The sequence below is a fragment of the Salvia hispanica genome, chromosome 6 (genome assembly GCF_029641045.1).
Source record: "Salvia hispanica isolate PSC_SH4W2 chromosome 6, Shi_PSC_v1, whole genome shotgun sequence".
NCBI classification, from domain to species: Eukaryota; Viridiplantae; Streptophyta; class Magnoliopsida; order Lamiales; family Lamiaceae; genus Salvia; species Salvia hispanica.
Window position 1 is genome coordinate 47,079,097 of NC_142697.1, and position 16,891 is coordinate 47,095,987.

A 16,891-nucleotide genomic window follows, 5' to 3' on the forward strand; every position below is an offset into this window, starting at 1 on the left:
AGTTTTTATATACTTGGGCCTAGACATGGTAGCCCAAAAGTCGATGAAATATTAAAATTATACTCCATCCGTCCCTTTTTAAGAGTCACACTTTGACCGGGCACAAGTTTTAAGAAATGTAAGGAATAGTTGGTTGAAAAAGTTAGTGAAATGTGGACTCATTTTTTTATATTGGTTTTATAATAAAATGTGAGTGAATTGAGTTAGTGGAATTTGAGACCTACATATTATTTATGGTAAAAATGAAGTGTGACTCTTACTTGGGGACGGACCGAAATGGAAAAGTGTGACTCTTAATCGGAGACAGAGGGAGTAGTATACTAATTGGAAGGAGGCACCACCAGATACACGACTGTTACGTACGAAGAAGATTAATTAAAAAGAAATAAAACAACTCTATTTAATTACGCTAGAACAAAATAAGTGAAAATGGGAAATACAAAGGTTTTAATAGAGGACGTCAAGTAACAAAATCCTAGATAGTAGTATGATAATTTCGCTCAATCGACAGCCTTCATGTCCCCATTTTCGATCATGTCATACCCGCACATGTAGAGACAAATGAAGAAGTTGCATAATGCACAGTAAAATCCTTGATTTTCATTCTTATTGCAACGGCAAATGTTGCAGCGGCGTTTTGTGGTGAGAAGTTGAAAGATGAGAGAGTGTGAATGAATTGTGTCAGTGATCACATATTCCTGCCCCAACTTCCTGTTTCTATACTTTCCAGATCTAGTTTGAAAGCATTTAGGATGGAAGGATATATCGCAGGCGCGGCAGTGATACATCCAGCTCCTAGGATTCATCTGTGTCTCACATTGGTCGCAGTAGAAATCGCCAGGACGGTTGAGAGTGGCGTTGTACGTCAGCAGCAGCGGGTGGTGCTCGTCCCATCTACGGCTGCTGACCGACGCAGGCAGCAAAGCGCATCTAACGTGCACGATGAAATCACATGGGCTGCTGCTGCAGCACCTGTAACAATCATAATAGTCTACGTGTAGGCCACAACCAGCAGCACACCAGAAGCGCCTTCGGTTGATATATCTGTCTAGATCCAACTTGGTCACATGCTTGAGGAGATGTCGCGGGTGAGCTGCGTGGTGTATGGTATCCGGCATACTAGCGCATTGGATATCGACTCTGAAGCCGCACGCTGTGCAAGTGTAAAACAGCCCATTCGTATCATACTCACACACACTGCATTCTTTAATCTCCCAAGGTCGAAGTTTGTTGCAAGATTGGAGGTCCAGCGAGTGATGATAATCGTGGTGGTGGAGTGGAAATGAGGAGAGTTGAGGTGGCAAGTGAAAGCAAGCCAAGTGAAGATTGTATTTGCATTCACTGCAACTCATATAGTAGTTTGATGACGATGATATTGGAGTGATGCACCCATCACATATCAATTCCCATCTCACTCCATAATTCTCCTCGTCTTCTTCTTCTTCTTGGCTTCGATCAACAGATGAGACTAAAGTGAGTTGATGTTGGTGATGAAGGAACTTATATTTCACCTTCACCAGCTCATCAACAGCAGCTGCAGGGATGATGATGGGTGGTATCAATATTTCTCCTCCTCTTTGTCTCATCACAAACGGTGTAACTAGTTCCTCGGCCACTTCATTTATTGGAAGATGAATCATGTCTTTCCCAATGTTTCTGGTAAACAAAAAAACACATGACAATAATTAAGCTAACACGAGGATAATATATCTAACAAGTAATGACATAGAAATTAATGAATCATACTCAGTGATGCGGGGCTGCTTGTTGAAAACGCACTTGACGTGGACTATAAATCTGCAGATTTGGCAATGATATATCCAATAGTGGGGCAGCAAATATGTGTTGCACACATCACATCTGTAGTTGAAATTGAGATATTCAAAAGGGACGCGAAAGGATAAAGAGAGGGAGTGATGGTGGTCTTCCCTTTTGAAGCTTTGTGGCAATGAAGCACATTTCTCATGGATCCAATACTCACAAGCATCATTGGTGCAGGTGTAGGAACTCCCTTTGCGTCTGGTGCAGCAAGCATCGCACTTGAACAAACAACTTCTCCTCAGCAACTTCAGTTCATGGCCGCGGTGACTTGGATGATGTATGATGCTGCGCCTTTTATCATCATAATCACCATCGCCCGTTGCATCGACCATGCCACCACCTTGTGCGCATCTCAGGTGCATCTGGAATTCACATATGGAGCATTTGTAACCAATGCTCCAAATAGTCCTTTGACATATACGACACGTCCCTAATTGCGGTTCGTGGCGTTGGATGAGTATGTGTTGAGGGTGGTGTGATGGATGGCGTATCTCCCTCGCAATCGCTGCACATTCTTCGTGTAATAATCTTGCGTAGTGACATCCCTCGGTGCTGCATCCATAAGCTTGCTCTCCGGTACCAAACAGCTCTTCACACCCATAACAGTAATCTCTTTCACGAATTTCCACTAGAGTAAGTGGATGCTCGTGGCTCCAATGATCGATTATCTCCTTTCCTTTCTCACTCATTCTCCTTTTTTTTTTCCTTCTCAATATCTGTATCTCACTGTTTTTCCTTTTTTTCCCCTTCTCAATATGTATCTCACTAATTGTGTGTTGGTGTCTAGACCATACATATAAACACTATTTATACTACTCCTCTTTCGAACATTTTCAAATGCAAGAATCATACAATCCTTCCAATCTCACCAAAAGTATGTACTCCATTAAAGTATAATAAATAAGTAATTCAGTCAAACAATCTTCTTTCTCTTTTGTCTTTTGCTTTTATAATTGATTATATTTTCATAACAGTTTACGTTTAACTTTGACTGACATGTATCAAATACTTTTGTGTAATAAGGTTCATGACTCAAATAATCTCCTTTTGCTTCGGCATTGTCTTTCTCTTTTTCATGTAATTACCATTTGTTGATGAGTTAATAATTCTTTCTTTTTGTGTGAATAAATATATATTCTCAATTATTATGTTTTGTGCTTTGGTGATTTCTCTTTTGGAATATAATGTAGTATTCCAAGTTTCCTGTGTCAGCAAAGTATACATCAAAGTACTAACAAATTAATCACTCAACAATCTTCTTTGTCTTTTTCTTTCTCTTTGCTCTTTCTTCTTTGTCTTTTGCTTTTCCCATATAATTAATAGTTTAATTTAATTTGAGTGATAACTAGTGATAGTACTAAATTGTACATCCATGGACAATATCTTCTAACATATGCATGTGCTTGTTTCATTTTCCTTGATTTTAAGAGAAGAACCAAACTGTATTGGATTAAAAATACATTTGTATCATCATATATTCTTACAGATTACCGAATCAATGATCTGAAACAGATAATTTATCTCTTTTACAGACTTAATTATATGAAGACTCTTTGTTACTAAAATAGTTTGGAATACATAATCATGAATGGATTTTAATTTATTTCACCCAAACAAACTCTTTCCTCTTTGTCCTTTTCTTTTTCTTTTCCAATAATACTTATATTCATATAACGTTTAAGTTAACTTTGAGTGATGACTAATTTCGAAAAAAATTTGATAAACTATCGCATCTTTCAAACAATTTTAATCATACAAAACTTCCAACCTCGGCAAGAATAGAGTTTAACAAAACCAAAGCATTTCAGTCAAAGAAATCTCTTTTTTCTTTGGCATTGCCTTAATTTGTTTTTTTCATGTAATTATCTTTTTTGTGATGGGTCTAATTTTACCATGTGGAACAATAATTTTTTTTCTCGATTCACGAGATTAAATATATATTCTCAATCATTACAAATTATGCTTTGAGGATTTCTCTTTTTTAAGAACACAAACCGAATATTGTATATGAAAGTAACAAGTTATTTCACGATCAACAATTTTTTTCTTTCTCTTAGTCCTTTGTCTTTTGCTTTTCCAATGTAATTGTACTTCTTCCGTCCCAATAAATAAAGACATTTTGAATGACGCGTGAATTAATGCATAATTAATAAAGTAGGAGAAAACCTCAGGTTGGTGTCTAAACTGAAAATACTATTTTCCAACAACATCATATGGTAAGTCCACTTGTAAAATTTTTAAGAATTCAAGAAATTTGACAAAACAAAAAAAAAATCTATACTTTCAATGTTGAAGCGTGTTTTGTTTGAGTTAAAAACGACGAATAGAAACTACTCACCAACACATTAACACATTACACAAAAGGAAATCCACAAAAATGACTAGTGATCTAAAAATTTGGATATTCTCTGCAACAAGAATCAAGACCAAAGAATTCAAACATTTGAATTAGAATTCACAAATTCTTAAAAATGTGATCTTTCTTGTTGTAAACAGTGTAAAACCACTCATAAAAATATACTACTGTCCCCGATTAAGAGTCACATTTTGACCGGACACGGGTTTTAAGAAATGTAAAGAAAAGTTGGTTGAAAAGTTAGCGGATTGTGGGACCTACTTACCATTTATGGTAAAAATGAAGTGTGATTCTTAATCGGGGACGGACCGAAATGGAAAAGTGTGACTCTTAATCGGGGACGGAGGGAGTAAATCACAACAAATTTATGTTTTTCAGTTCTTCAATTCATCATCAATAAAGATCCTATTTTTATCATCAAACTGAGTAAATATCACACTTTCATTTAAACATCTAGAAAACTGGAAAAACCCATGTTCAAAACCACTCCTAAGAACGTTAATCACAACAAATTCATGTTTTCCAGTTTGTCTTTTGATCTTCATGTACAACACTTTCAATGCTACTACAGTTTTAGCGTGTGTATATTAATTTAGTAGTACATTAGTTAATATTCGAGGCTAGAGGTCAAATGAGAGGGTTTTTTTTTTTTTGTGGGACTCAATCTCGGACGGAATGGAAATGAGGATAACATCATGACTTATACACGTAATTAAAAACACGTTTCTTTTTGGTGCTGAATGAAATACTTATTAAACTAAAAACACACACACACACATACAGCAAGCTAAGGGTATAATAGCAATGCAAGAGGAAAAAAGAGGTAAACAACATTTAATATATATATGCATCATCATTCTAGACATAGTACTACTACACGAATGATCTGAAACAGATGATTTTCTCTCAATCAATCAACGGCCTTCATATCCCCATTTTCGATCATTTTTTTACGGCATCTGTATCTGCGACAAACGAAGAAGTTGCATAATGCACAGTAAAATCCTTCCTCTTCATGCATATTCTGATCACAACTGTCGCAGCGGAGTTTTTTAGTGAGAAGTTGATAGGTGAGAGGGTGTTGGTGAACTGCGTCATTCACATATTTCTGCCCCAACTTGATGTATCTATACTCGCCGGATGTAGTTTTAAAGCAATCTGGATGGAAGGATATATCGCAGGCGCGGCAGTGATACATCCAGCTCCTGGGATTCATCTGTTTCTCACATTGGTCGCAGTAGAAATCGCCAGGACGGTTGAGAGTGGCGTTGTACGTCAGCAGCAGCGGGTGGTGCTCATCCCATCTACGGCTGCTGACCAACACAGGCAGCAAAGCGCATTTGACGTGCACAATGAAATCACATGAGTTGTTGCTGCACCTGTAACAACCGTAATATCCTATGATGTCGTCACAACCAGCAGCACACGACAAGCGTCGTCGGTTGCTATCTATGCATAGATTGGACGGAGTCTCTTGCTTGAGGAGATGTCGCGGGTGAGCTGCGTGGTGTATGGTATCCGGCATACAAGCGCATTGGATATCTAATTTGAAGTGGCACTTTGTACAAGTGTAAAACAGCCCATTAGTTCCGCACCCACAGACACTGCAATATTGGATCTCCCAAGGTTGATTTTTGTGACAAGATCGGAGGACAAGCTGGTGATCATCATGTTTTTCTTGGTGGATTGGAAGTGAGGAGAGTTGAGTTGGCAAGTGAAAGCAGGCAATGTGAAGATTGTATTTGCATTCGCTGCAAATCATGTAGTAGTAACATTTACTACTAGTTATAGGAGTGATGCAGCCATCACATATCAATTCTGATCTCACTCCATAATTCTCCTCTTCTTCTTCTTCTTCTTCTTCTTCTTCTTCTTCTTCTTCTTCTTCTTCTTCTTCTTCTTCTTCTTCTTCTTCTTCTTCTTCTTGGCTTCGATCACCAGATGATGCTAAAGTGAGTTGATGTTGGTGATGAATGAACTTATATTTCACCTTCATCAACTCATCAGCAGCAGCAGCAGGGATGATGATGGGTGGTGTCAATTTCGCTTCTCCTTCTCCTCCTCCTTGTCTCATCACAAATGATGTAATTAGTTCCTCGACTACCTCATTTGCTGGAAGATGAATAATGTCTTTCCCTATATTTCTGTTGGACATAAATACACATGAATAACTAAGATAAAGGAAGGCTAAGTAAGTAATAACAAACGATATTGGCTAGCACATACTCAATGATGTGAGGCGGCTGGTCGAAGGCACACTTGATGTGGACAATATATCTACAAATTTGACAATGATATATCCAATTTTTGGGCAGCAGAATTCCGTTACATACATCACATCTGTAGTCAAATCTCATATACTCAAGTGGGACATGAAAAGAGAGAGAAAGAGAGTGATGATGGTCTTCCCTTTCCAAGTTTTGAGGCAAAGAAGCACATCTCTCATGGATCCAATACTGGCAAGCATCCGCGGTGCATGTGTAGGAACTCCCCTTGCGCGTGGTGCCACAGGCATCGCAGTTGAAGGGACACCTTCTTCTCAGCAACTTCATGTCGTGGTCTGGATGACTTGGATGGCGTATAATGTCGCGGATTTGCTCAACGCCATCGTCTGCTACTGCATTGATCAGCCCATCACTTTGCGAGCATCTCAAGTGCATCTCGAACTTACATTCAGAATATGTACATTTGTAGCCAATGCTCCAAATAAACCTTTCACATATAGAACAACGATATATGAAAGCCGGTTCATATTGTTGAACGAGTATGTGTTGAGGGTGGTGCGATGGATGTCGTATCTTTCTTGCCATCATTGCACATTCCTCATGTAATAAGTTTGAGTAGTCACACCCCCCCATGCTGCATCCATAAGCTTGCTCTCCGCTGCTAAACCGATCTTCACAACCATAGCAGTATTCTCCCCCACAAGTTTCCACCAAAGAAAGTGGATGCTCGTGTCTCCAATGCTCAACCATCTCTCTCTCATCCCCCTCCCTTCCTTTCTCACTCATTTTTCCTTTTTTCATTTCCTTCTCAACCATCTCACTCATTTTTTCTTTTCAATTTCCTTCTCAACTACTATCTCACTCGGTCTCTGTGAGTGGCTGTCTAGCAATCTATATATAAACAAAGTAATTCATTCAATCAAATCATACAACACTTCCAATGTCAGCAAGTATCTCAATCATACTACTAACAAAGTAATTCATTCAATCAATCATCTTTTACTTTTCCTTTTCCTTTTTCTTTTCCCTTTTTCTTTTTCTTTCTCTTTATCTATATTTTCAAAAATGTTTAATTTAACTTTGAGTGATAAATATTGCACAAATTCTAGCAAGTTCGTTTTTGTTAATTTCGAGAAGAACCAAATTGTATTTCATTGGTGTGTTTATACACGACAAGACAACTACCATCGATCACATAATCGTCTTAATTATATACTCCCATACTACAAAAATGTCACACTTTCCTTTTTGGAAAAAGTTCTTTCTCACATGAATATAAAAATTATATTTTCTCTCTTCATTTAATACAAAAAATAAAATCTCCTAAAATCTCGTGTCGTCCCACAAATGTGACATCTTTTATGGGACGAGGGAGTAGTATAATGCCAATTACAAATAAGTCATTTCTACACATTCTTCTTCATGTAATAAATTTGTGGACCCACATTTCTTGCACCATCCAAAACCTTCCTATCCATTGCAAAAATACCTTCCTCAAGAATCTTCCTTAAGAGTCTCGTTTTTCCATTTTGGTCCGTCCACGAATAAGAGTCTCGGTTCAAAGTTACCACAAATGGTAAAGAGATCGTACATTCCACTCACATATCATTTAAAACTAATATATACAAGTGGGACATTTATTCCACTAACTTTCTTCCACCCACTTTTCTTAACATTTCTTAAAACCTGTGTCATTTAGAAATGAGACTCTTAATCGTGGATGGATGAAGTATAAGGTTATCTTTTCCAAAGATTTCAAAATAAAGTGTTGATTACAGCACAATGATCTTGGTACATTAAATTCTAACAATTGCAAAATTAAAACTAGCTTCAAAGCCCAACATGAATAGAATTATTAGTGGGGAGTTAGAAAAAGTTATTCTGTTATACCCCACAATATGTAATTGTCATATCCTAAATGTGTCATATCAATGATACATCAAACTCCAACAAAAGAATAGAAATGAAATCAAGCTTAATTAGTCCTCAAGTTCGGAGATAAAATTGATGTTATAAAAGATTAAGGGACTTCCAAATTATGGCATGAAAATAAAGCCCAAATATGTGATTTGACAAGTTTTTATATACTTGGGCCTAGACATGGTAGCTCAAAAGTTGATGAAATATTAAAATTAAAAAGAAATAAAACAGCTCTATTTAATTACGCTAGAACAAAATAAGTGAAAACGGGAAATACAAAGGTTTTAATAGAGGACGTCAAGTAACAAAATCCTAGATTGTAGTATGATAATTTCTCTCAATCGACAGCCTTGATGTCCCCATTTTCGATCATGTCATACCCGCAGCTGTAGAGACAAATGAAGAAGTTGCATAATGCACAGTAAAATCCTTGATTTTCATTCTCATTGAAACGGCAAATGTTGCAGTGGCGTTTTGTGGTGAGAAGTTCAAAGATGAGTGGGTGTGGATGAATTGTGTCAGTGATCACATATTCCAGCCCCAACTTCTTGTTTCTATACTTTCCGGATGTAGTTGGAAAGCATTTAGGATGGACGGATATATCGCAGGGGCGGCAGTGTGATACGACCATGGAGCTTGACACACAAGTAACGCCGGATCGTACGTCGCCGGCGGCAAGGAAGGAAGAAGCTGGTGGAAGAGGACGAAGCATGAGTAGACCATCGAAGAATGATCGGCCCAAACGTGTCCAATCTCGGAACATGAAGTATAAAGACTTCGTCACCTATTAGACCATGGATTTCCTTTAGATTTGTTTTGATATTTTTAATTGTTATTTTCCTTATTCTGCTGAACGTTTTTCCTTTTAAGATTGAGTCAAATCTTTTCGGTTTTCTTCTTGATTCTTTCCCGCATCGTAAGTCCGAATCAAGCAGGGGGAATTCTATAAATTATAGAATTCCCTTAGATCGAGTCAGAGAAATAAAGCAATAAAAAACTTTTATTTTCACGTTACAAACTTTGGGTCATTGCTAGAGTTTTTGATCAAGTTCTTCTGCAAGTTTGAGTGCTCAATTCATCAATAGGATCGCTAGTCCTATTACAGTGATACATCCAACTCCTGGGATTCATTTGTGTTTCGCATTGATCGCAGTAGAAATCGCCAGGACGATTGAGAGTGGCGTTATACGTCAGCAACAACGGGTGGTGTCTCTCCCATCTACGGCTGGTGACCGACGCCGGAAACACTGCGCATTTCCCCATCTAAGTTTTATCATGTTCAGACAAATGAAGAAGTTGCATGATGCATAATAAAATCCTTCACATTCATATTTAATGTAAAACAAATCGTACGAGAGTAGTAATATTATTGAATTAAACATAACACAGCACAAACATAAGAAGATATAGTAATGAACGAACTAATGATCTAAAACAGATAATTTCTTTCAATCGACAGCCTTCATGTCTCCATTTCTGATCATTTCAAAACCGCACATGTAGAGACAAATGAAGAAGTTGCATAATGCACAGTAAAATCCTTGGCGTTCATTCTCATTGCAACGACAAATGTTGCAGCGGCGTTTTGTGGTGAGAAGTTGAAAGATGAGAGGGTGTGGATGAATTGTGTCAGTGATCACATATTCCTGCCCCAACTTCCTGTTTCTATACTTTCCGGATGTAGTTTGAAAGCATTTAGGATGGAAGGATATATCGCAGGCGCGGCAGTGATACATCCAGCTCCTAGGATTCATCTGTGTCTCACATTGGTCGCAGTAGAAATCGCCAGGACGGTTGAGAGTGGCGTTGTACGTCAGCAGCAGCGGGTGGTGCTCGTCCCATCTACGGCTGCTGACCGACGCAGGCAGCAAAGCGCATCTAACGTGCACGATGAAATCACATGGGCTGCTGCTGCAACACCTGTAACAATCATAATAGTGTGCGTGTTGGCCACAACCAGCAGCACACCACAAGCGCCGTCGGTTGATATCTCTGTGTAGATTGGACCAAGTCACATGCTTGAGGAGATGCCGAGGGTGAGCTGCGTGGTGTATGGTATCCGGCATACAATCGCATTGGATATCGACTCTGAAGCCGCACGCTGTGCAAGTGTAAAACAGCCCATTCGTATCATACTCACACACACTGCATTCTTTAATCTCCCAAGGTCGAAGTTTGTTGCAAGATCGGAGGTCCAGCGAGTGATGATAATCGTGGAGGTGGAGTGGAAATGAGGAGAGTTGAGGTGGCAAGTGAAAGCAAGCCAAGTGAAGATTGTATTTGCATTCACTGCAACTCATATAGTAGTTTGATGATGATGATATTGGAGTGATGCACCCATCACATATCAATTCCCATCTCACTCCATAATTCTCCTCGTCTTCTTCTTCTTCTTGGCTTCGATCAACAGATGAGACTAAAGTGAGTTGATGTTGATGATGAAGGAACTTATATTTCACCTTCACCAGCTCATCAACAGCAGCAGCAGGGATGATGGTGGGTGGTATCAATACTTCTCCTCCTCTTTGTCTCATCACAAACGGTGTAACTAGTTCCTCGGCCACTTCATTTGTTGGAAGATGAATCATGTCTTTCCCAATGTTTCTGGTAAACAAAAAAACAGATGACAATAATTAAGCTAACACGAGGATAATATATCTAACAAGTAATGACATAGAAATTAATGAATCATACTCAGTGATGCGGGGCTGCTTGTTGAAAACGCACTTGACGTGGACTATAAATCTGCAGATTTGGCAATGATATATCCAATAGTTGGGCAGCAAATATGTGTTGCACACATCACATTTGTAGTTGAAATTGAGATATTCAAAAGGGACGCGAAAGGATAAAGAGAGGGAGTGATGGTGGTCTTCCCTTTTGAAGCTTTGTGGCAATGAAGCACATTTCTCATGGATCCAATACTCACAAGCATCATTGGTGCAGGTGTAGGAACTCCCTTTGCGTCTGGTGCAGCAAGCATCGCACTTGAACAAACAACTTCTCCTCAGCAACTTCAGTTCATGGCCGGGGTGACTTGGATGATGTATGATGCTGTGCCTTTTATCATCATAATCACCATCGCCCGTTGCATCGACCATGCCACCACCTTGTGCGCATCTCAGGTGCATCTGGAATTCACATATGGAGCATCTGTAACCAATGCTCCAAATAGTCCTTTGATATATACAACAAGTCCCTAATTGCGGTTCGTGGCGTTGGATGAGTACGTGTTCAGGGTGGTGCGATGGATGTCGTATCTTTCTTGCCATCGCAGCACATTCTTCGTGTAATAATCTTGCGTAGTCACATCCCTCAGTGCTGCATCCATAAGCTTGCTCTCCGATACTAAACAACTCTTCACACCCATAACAATAATTTCTTCCACGAATTTCCACCAAAGTAAGTGGATGCTCGTGGCTCCAATGATCAATCATCTCCCCTCCTTTCTCACTCATTCTCCTTTTTTTTGTCCTTCTCAATATGTATCTCACTAATTGTGTGTGGGTGTCTAGACCATACATATAAACACTATTTATACTACTTCTCTTTCAAACATTTTAAAATGCAAGAATCATACAATCCTTCCAATCTCACCAAAAGTATGTACTCCATTAAAGTATAATAAACAAGTAATTCAGTCAAACAATCTTCTTTCTCTTTTGTCTTTTGCTTTTATAATTGATTATATTTTCATAACTGTTTAGGTTTAACTTTGACTGACAACTATTAATGATACAATACTTTTGTGTAATAATTTTGAGAAGGTTCATCACTCAAAGAATCTCCTTTTGCTTCGGCATTGTCTTTCTCTTTTTCATGTAATTACCGTTTGTTGATGAGTTAATAATTCTTTCTTTTTGTGTGAATAAATATACATTCTCAATTATTATGTTTTGTGCTTTGATGATTTCTCTTTTGGAATATAATGTAGTATTCCAAGATTTCCTGTGTCAGCAAAGTATATATCAAATTAATAACATATTAATCACTCAACAATCTTCTTTTTCTTTCTCCTTGCTCTTTCTTCTTTGTCTTTTGCTTTTCCCATATAATTATAATGTTTAATTTAACTTTTGTACTCCTAATAACTAATGATAGTAATACTAAATTGTACATCCATCATCCATGCACAATTTCTTCTAACATATGCATGTGCCTTGTTTCATTTTCCTTGATTTTCAGAGAAGAACCAAATTGAATTGAATTAAAAATAATGGTGTGCAACATTTGTATCAATGATCTGAAACAGATAATGTATCTCTTTGACATACTTAATTATATGAAGACTCTTTGTTACTAAAACAGTTTGGAATACATAATCATGAATGGATTTTAATTTATTTCACCCAAACAATCCTCTTTCCTCTTTGTCCTTGCCTTTTTCTTTTCCAATAGTACTTATATTCATATAACGTTTAATTTAACTTTGAGTGATGACTAATTTCGAAAAAAATTTGATAAACTATCGCATCTTTCAAACAATTTTAATCATACAAAACTTCCAACCTCGGCAAGAATAGAGTTTAACAAAACCAAAGCATTTCAGTCAAAGAAATCTCTTTTTTCTTTGGCATTGCCTTAATTTGTTTTTTTCATGTAATTATCTTTTTTGTGATGGGTCTAATTTTACCATGTGGAACAATAATTTTTTTTCTCGATTCACGAGATTAAATATATATTCTCAATCATTACAAATTATGCTTTGAGGATTTCTCTTTTTTAAGAACACAAACCGAATATTGTATATGAAAGTAACAAGTTATTTCACGATCAACAATTCTTTTTCTTTCTCTTTGTCCTTTGTCTTTTGCTTTTCCAATGTAATTGTACTTCTTCCGTCCCAATAAATAAAGACATTTTAAATGACGCGTGAATTAATGCATAATTAATAAAGTAGGAGAAAACCTCAGGTTGGTGTCTAAACTGAAAATACTATTTTCCAACAACATCATATGGTAAGTCCACTTGTAAAATTTTTAAGAATTCAAGAAATTTGACAAAACAAAAAAAAAATCTATACTTTCAATGTTGAAGCGAGTTTTGTTTGAGTTAAAAACGACGAATAGAAACTACTCACCAACACATTAACACATTACACAAAAGGAAATCCACAAAAATGACTAGTGATCTAAAAATTTGGATATTCTCTGCAACAAGAATCAAGACCAAAGAATTCAAACATTTGAACTAGAATTTCACAAATTCTTAAAAATGTGATCTTTCTTGTTGAAAAACAGTTTAAAACCACTCATAAAAGTATAAATCACAGCAAATTTATGTTTTTCAGTTCTTCAATTCATCATCAATAAAGATCCCATTTTTATCATCAAACTGAGGAAATATCATACTTTCATTTTTTAACATCAAGAAAACTGGAAAAACCCATGTTCAAAACCACTCCTAAGAACGTTAATCACAACTAATTAATGTTTTTCAGTTTGTCATTTGATCTTCATATACAACACTTTCAATGCTACTACAATTCTGAGTAAAATCACATTTTTATCTTTGAAAAAAAAAACCAGTTCAAAACCACTTCCAACAACCTCAATCACAATGGGTTTTTTTGGGGGGATGGAAATGAGGAGAACTAAACACACACACACACACACACATACAGCAAGCTAAGGTATAGCATCATCATTCTAGTCTCTAGACATAGTACTAAACGAATTATCTGAAACAGATGATTTTCTCTCAATCAATCAACGGCCTTCATGTCACCATTTTCGATCATTTCTTCCCCGCAGTTGTAGAGACAAATGAAGAAGTTGCATAATGCACAGTAAAATCCATCCCTTTCATATGTATCATGATGACAAATGTCGCAGCGGCGTTTTGTGGTGAGAAGTTGATAGGTGAGACGGTGTAGATGGGTTTCTGCATTAATTACATCATATTCCTGCCCCAACTTGATGCTTCTATACACGCCGGACGTAGTTGGAAAGCAATGCGGATGGAAGGATATATCGCAGCTGCGGCAGTGATACATCCAACTCCTGGGATTCATTTGTTCTTCGCATTGGTCGCAGTAGAAATCGCCAGGACGATTGAGAGTGGCGTCGTACGTCAGCAGCAGTGGGTGGCGCTCGTCCCATCTACGACTGCTGACCGACGCAGGCAGCACACTGCAGAAAAAGTGCACAATGAAATCGCATGAGCTGCTGCTGCAACACCTGTAACAATCGAAATCGATCACGTTGTAGCAGTTACAACCAGCAGCACATGACAAGCGTGATGAGTTGATATCTTTGCGTAGGTCATCCTTAGCCACGCACTTGAGGAGATGTTGCGGGTGAGCTGCGTGAAGTATGGTATCCGGCATACAAGCGCACTTGATATCTACTTTGAACTCGCACTCTCTACAACTGTAAAACAACCCATTCATAGGATACCCACAGGCACTGCAATATTGGATCTCCCAAGGTTGGTGTTTGTCCAAAGATTGGAGGACTAGCGGGTGTTCCTGGTCGTGGATTGGAAGACATTGGACGTTAGGTGGCAAGTGAAAGCATGCCACGTGAAGATTGTATTTGCATTCACTGCAGCTCATGTAGTAGTAACATTTACTACTTGATGAAGATATAGGAGTGATGCACCCATCACATATCAATTCTGATCTCACTCCATAATTCTCCACGTCTTCTTCGTCTTCTTCTTCTTGGCTTGGATCGCCAGATGAGAGTAAAGTGAGTTGATGTTGGTGATGAATGAACTTATAGTATTTTAGCTTCACCAACTCATCCCCGTCATCATTAGGCATGAATGCTCCTCCTCCTTTTTCTCTCATCACAAAAGGTGTAATTAGCTCCTCAGCCACCTCATTTGCAGGCAGACGGATTATGTCTCTCCCAATATTACTGTTTGACATGAAAACGTAGAAATTATGAAAAAGGATGATCTAATAATGAATTAATGTTGTAGATCTAGAAATAAAAACATACAGATTGATGCGAGGAGGCGGCTTGTTGAAGGCGCATTTGACGTGGACAATAAATCTGCAAATTTGGCAATGATATATCCAATAGCTGGGTAGCAAATATGTGTTGCACACGTCACATTTGTAGTTGAATATGAGATATTCAAAAGGGACTTCAAATGATAAAGAGAGAGAGTGATGGTGGTCTTCCCTTTTGAAGCTTTGAGGCAATGAAGCACATTTTTCATGGATCCAATACTGGCAATCATCATTGGTGCATGTGTAGGAGGAACTCTCTTTGCGTGTGGTGCAGCAAGCATCGCACTTGAAGGAACACCTTCTCCTCAACAACTTCAATTCATGGCAGGGATGGCTTGGATGATGAATGGCGCTGCACCTTTGATCCTCATCATCAATCACGCCGCCCCCTTGTGCGCATCTCAGGTGCATCTTGAACCAGCATAGTGGCTCATTGAAGGCACACGTGATGTGGACAATATATCTGCAGATTTGGCAATAATATATCCAACACTCGGGTAGAATACTCATCTGGCATATATAACACCTAAATATTTTGTACACAAGTCTGATACTAATATTCGTATATTCTTGTGGGAGATGATAAGAGAGAGAAAGAGAGTGAGGATGGTATTCCCTTTTGATAATTTGAGGCAAGGAAGCACATCTCTGGTGGATCCGATATCCACAGCCATCTGTGGTGCACACGTACCAACTCCCGCTGTGTATGGTGCCGCAAGCATTGCACTCAAAGGTGGACCTTCTCTGCAACAACTTCAACTCATGGTCGGGATGACTTGGATGATGCTGTATGATATCGATGTTGGCCATTTGCTCATCACCATAACCACGGAAGCTACAACTGTAGAGAATGGACCGAATTCTCTGTCTACAGATGTAACATATGGCATATTTAGGCTGGTGTTGTTGGATGAGGATGTGCTGAGCCTGAGGGTACTGGTGCAATGGATGCCGTATCTCTCTCGCCATCGCTGCACATTCTTCGTGTAACAGCTTTTCATACTCGCATCCCTCCATGCTGCATCCATAAGCTCTCTCTCCACTGCCAAACCGCACTTCACAGCCGTAACAGTATTCTCCTCCACGAGCATCCACCAAACTAAGTGGATGCTCGTGGCTCCAGTGATCCACCATCTCCCTCTCATCCCCCTCTATCCCCTTCCCTTTCTCTCTCATTTTTTCTTTTTGTATTTCCTTCTCAAATACTACTATCTCCTTTCCTTTCTCACTCATTTTTTCTTTCTTTTTTTTTTGGTTTCCTTTCACTCTGTATCTGTGTTTGGCTGTCTACACAAATCACACATTTCTCTATATATAGAGACTCTTTGTTACCAAATCACATAAATAACAAACTAGTAATTCATTCAATCAATCTTCTTTTCCTTTTCCTTTTCCTTTTCCTTTTTCTTTTTCTTTTTCTTTTTCTTTTCTTTTTTAACGTTTGATTTTACTTCGAGTGATAACTATTGGCATATCAATGCACATATTCTAATAACTCAACTTCATTTTCAGATATTGGTCTTTAATGTTATAAATTTTGGTTGAATTTTGGTATTTTCCAAAACTTTAAAATTAGTCTAGCATGTGCACATACCCTTTGTCTTTTGC

At 38.2% G+C, this 16,891-nt stretch overlaps 4 protein-coding genes across 6 annotated transcripts; all 4 read right to left on the minus strand.

The window, feature by feature from the left end:
- Window positions 1-375: 375 nt before the first annotated feature.
- Window positions 376-2,534, minus strand: LOC125208122 (uncharacterized). Its single transcript, XM_048107679.2, has 2 exons — window positions 1,747-2,534; window positions 376-1,656 (listed from the first exon to the last, which is right to left on the minus strand). Exons 1-2 carry the CDS (start codon window positions 2,508-2,510, stop codon window positions 501-503), a joined length of 1,920 nt encoding a protein of 639 aa, XP_047963636.2. The 5' UTR covers window positions 2,511-2,534; the 3' UTR covers window positions 376-500.
- A 2,460-nt stretch (window positions 2,535-4,994) lies between these two features.
- Window positions 4,995-7,242, minus strand: LOC125208339 (uncharacterized). Its single transcript, XM_048107928.2, has 2 exons — window positions 6,404-7,242; window positions 4,995-6,321 (listed from the first exon to the last, which is right to left on the minus strand). The coding sequence occupies exons 1-2, from the start codon at window positions 7,225-7,227 to the stop codon at window positions 5,088-5,090; spliced, it is 2,058 nt and encodes a 685-aa protein (XP_047963885.2). The 5' UTR covers window positions 7,228-7,242; the 3' UTR covers window positions 4,995-5,087.
- Window positions 7,243-9,623: 2,381 nt separating this feature from the next.
- Window positions 9,624-11,796, minus strand: LOC125204953 (uncharacterized). Its single transcript, XM_048103726.2, has 2 exons — window positions 11,017-11,796; window positions 9,624-10,926 (listed from the first exon to the last, which is right to left on the minus strand). The coding sequence occupies exons 1-2, from the start codon at window positions 11,778-11,780 to the stop codon at window positions 9,771-9,773; spliced, it is 1,920 nt and encodes a 639-aa protein (XP_047959683.2). The 5' UTR covers window positions 11,781-11,796; the 3' UTR covers window positions 9,624-9,770.
- Window positions 11,797-13,734: 1,938 nt separating this feature from the next.
- Window positions 13,735-16,554, minus strand: LOC125204789 (uncharacterized). Of its 3 annotated transcripts, none has more exons than XM_089060071.1 (3): window positions 15,270-16,554; window positions 14,604-15,185; window positions 13,735-14,501 (listed from the first exon to the last, which is right to left on the minus strand). In XM_089060071.1, the coding sequence occupies exons 1-3, from the start codon at window positions 16,514-16,516 to the stop codon at window positions 14,027-14,029; spliced, it is 2,304 nt and encodes a 767-aa protein (XP_088916197.1). In that variant the 5' UTR covers window positions 16,517-16,554; the 3' UTR covers window positions 13,735-14,026. The 3 variants fall into 3 exon arrangements, with proteins under 3 accessions (XP_088916197.1, XP_047959478.2, XP_088916198.1); XM_089060072.1 differs by having other exon boundaries at window positions 14,261-14,453; window positions 14,542-15,185; XM_048103521.2 differs by having other exon boundaries at window positions 13,735-15,185.
- Between the last annotated feature and the right edge of the window lie 337 nt (window positions 16,555-16,891).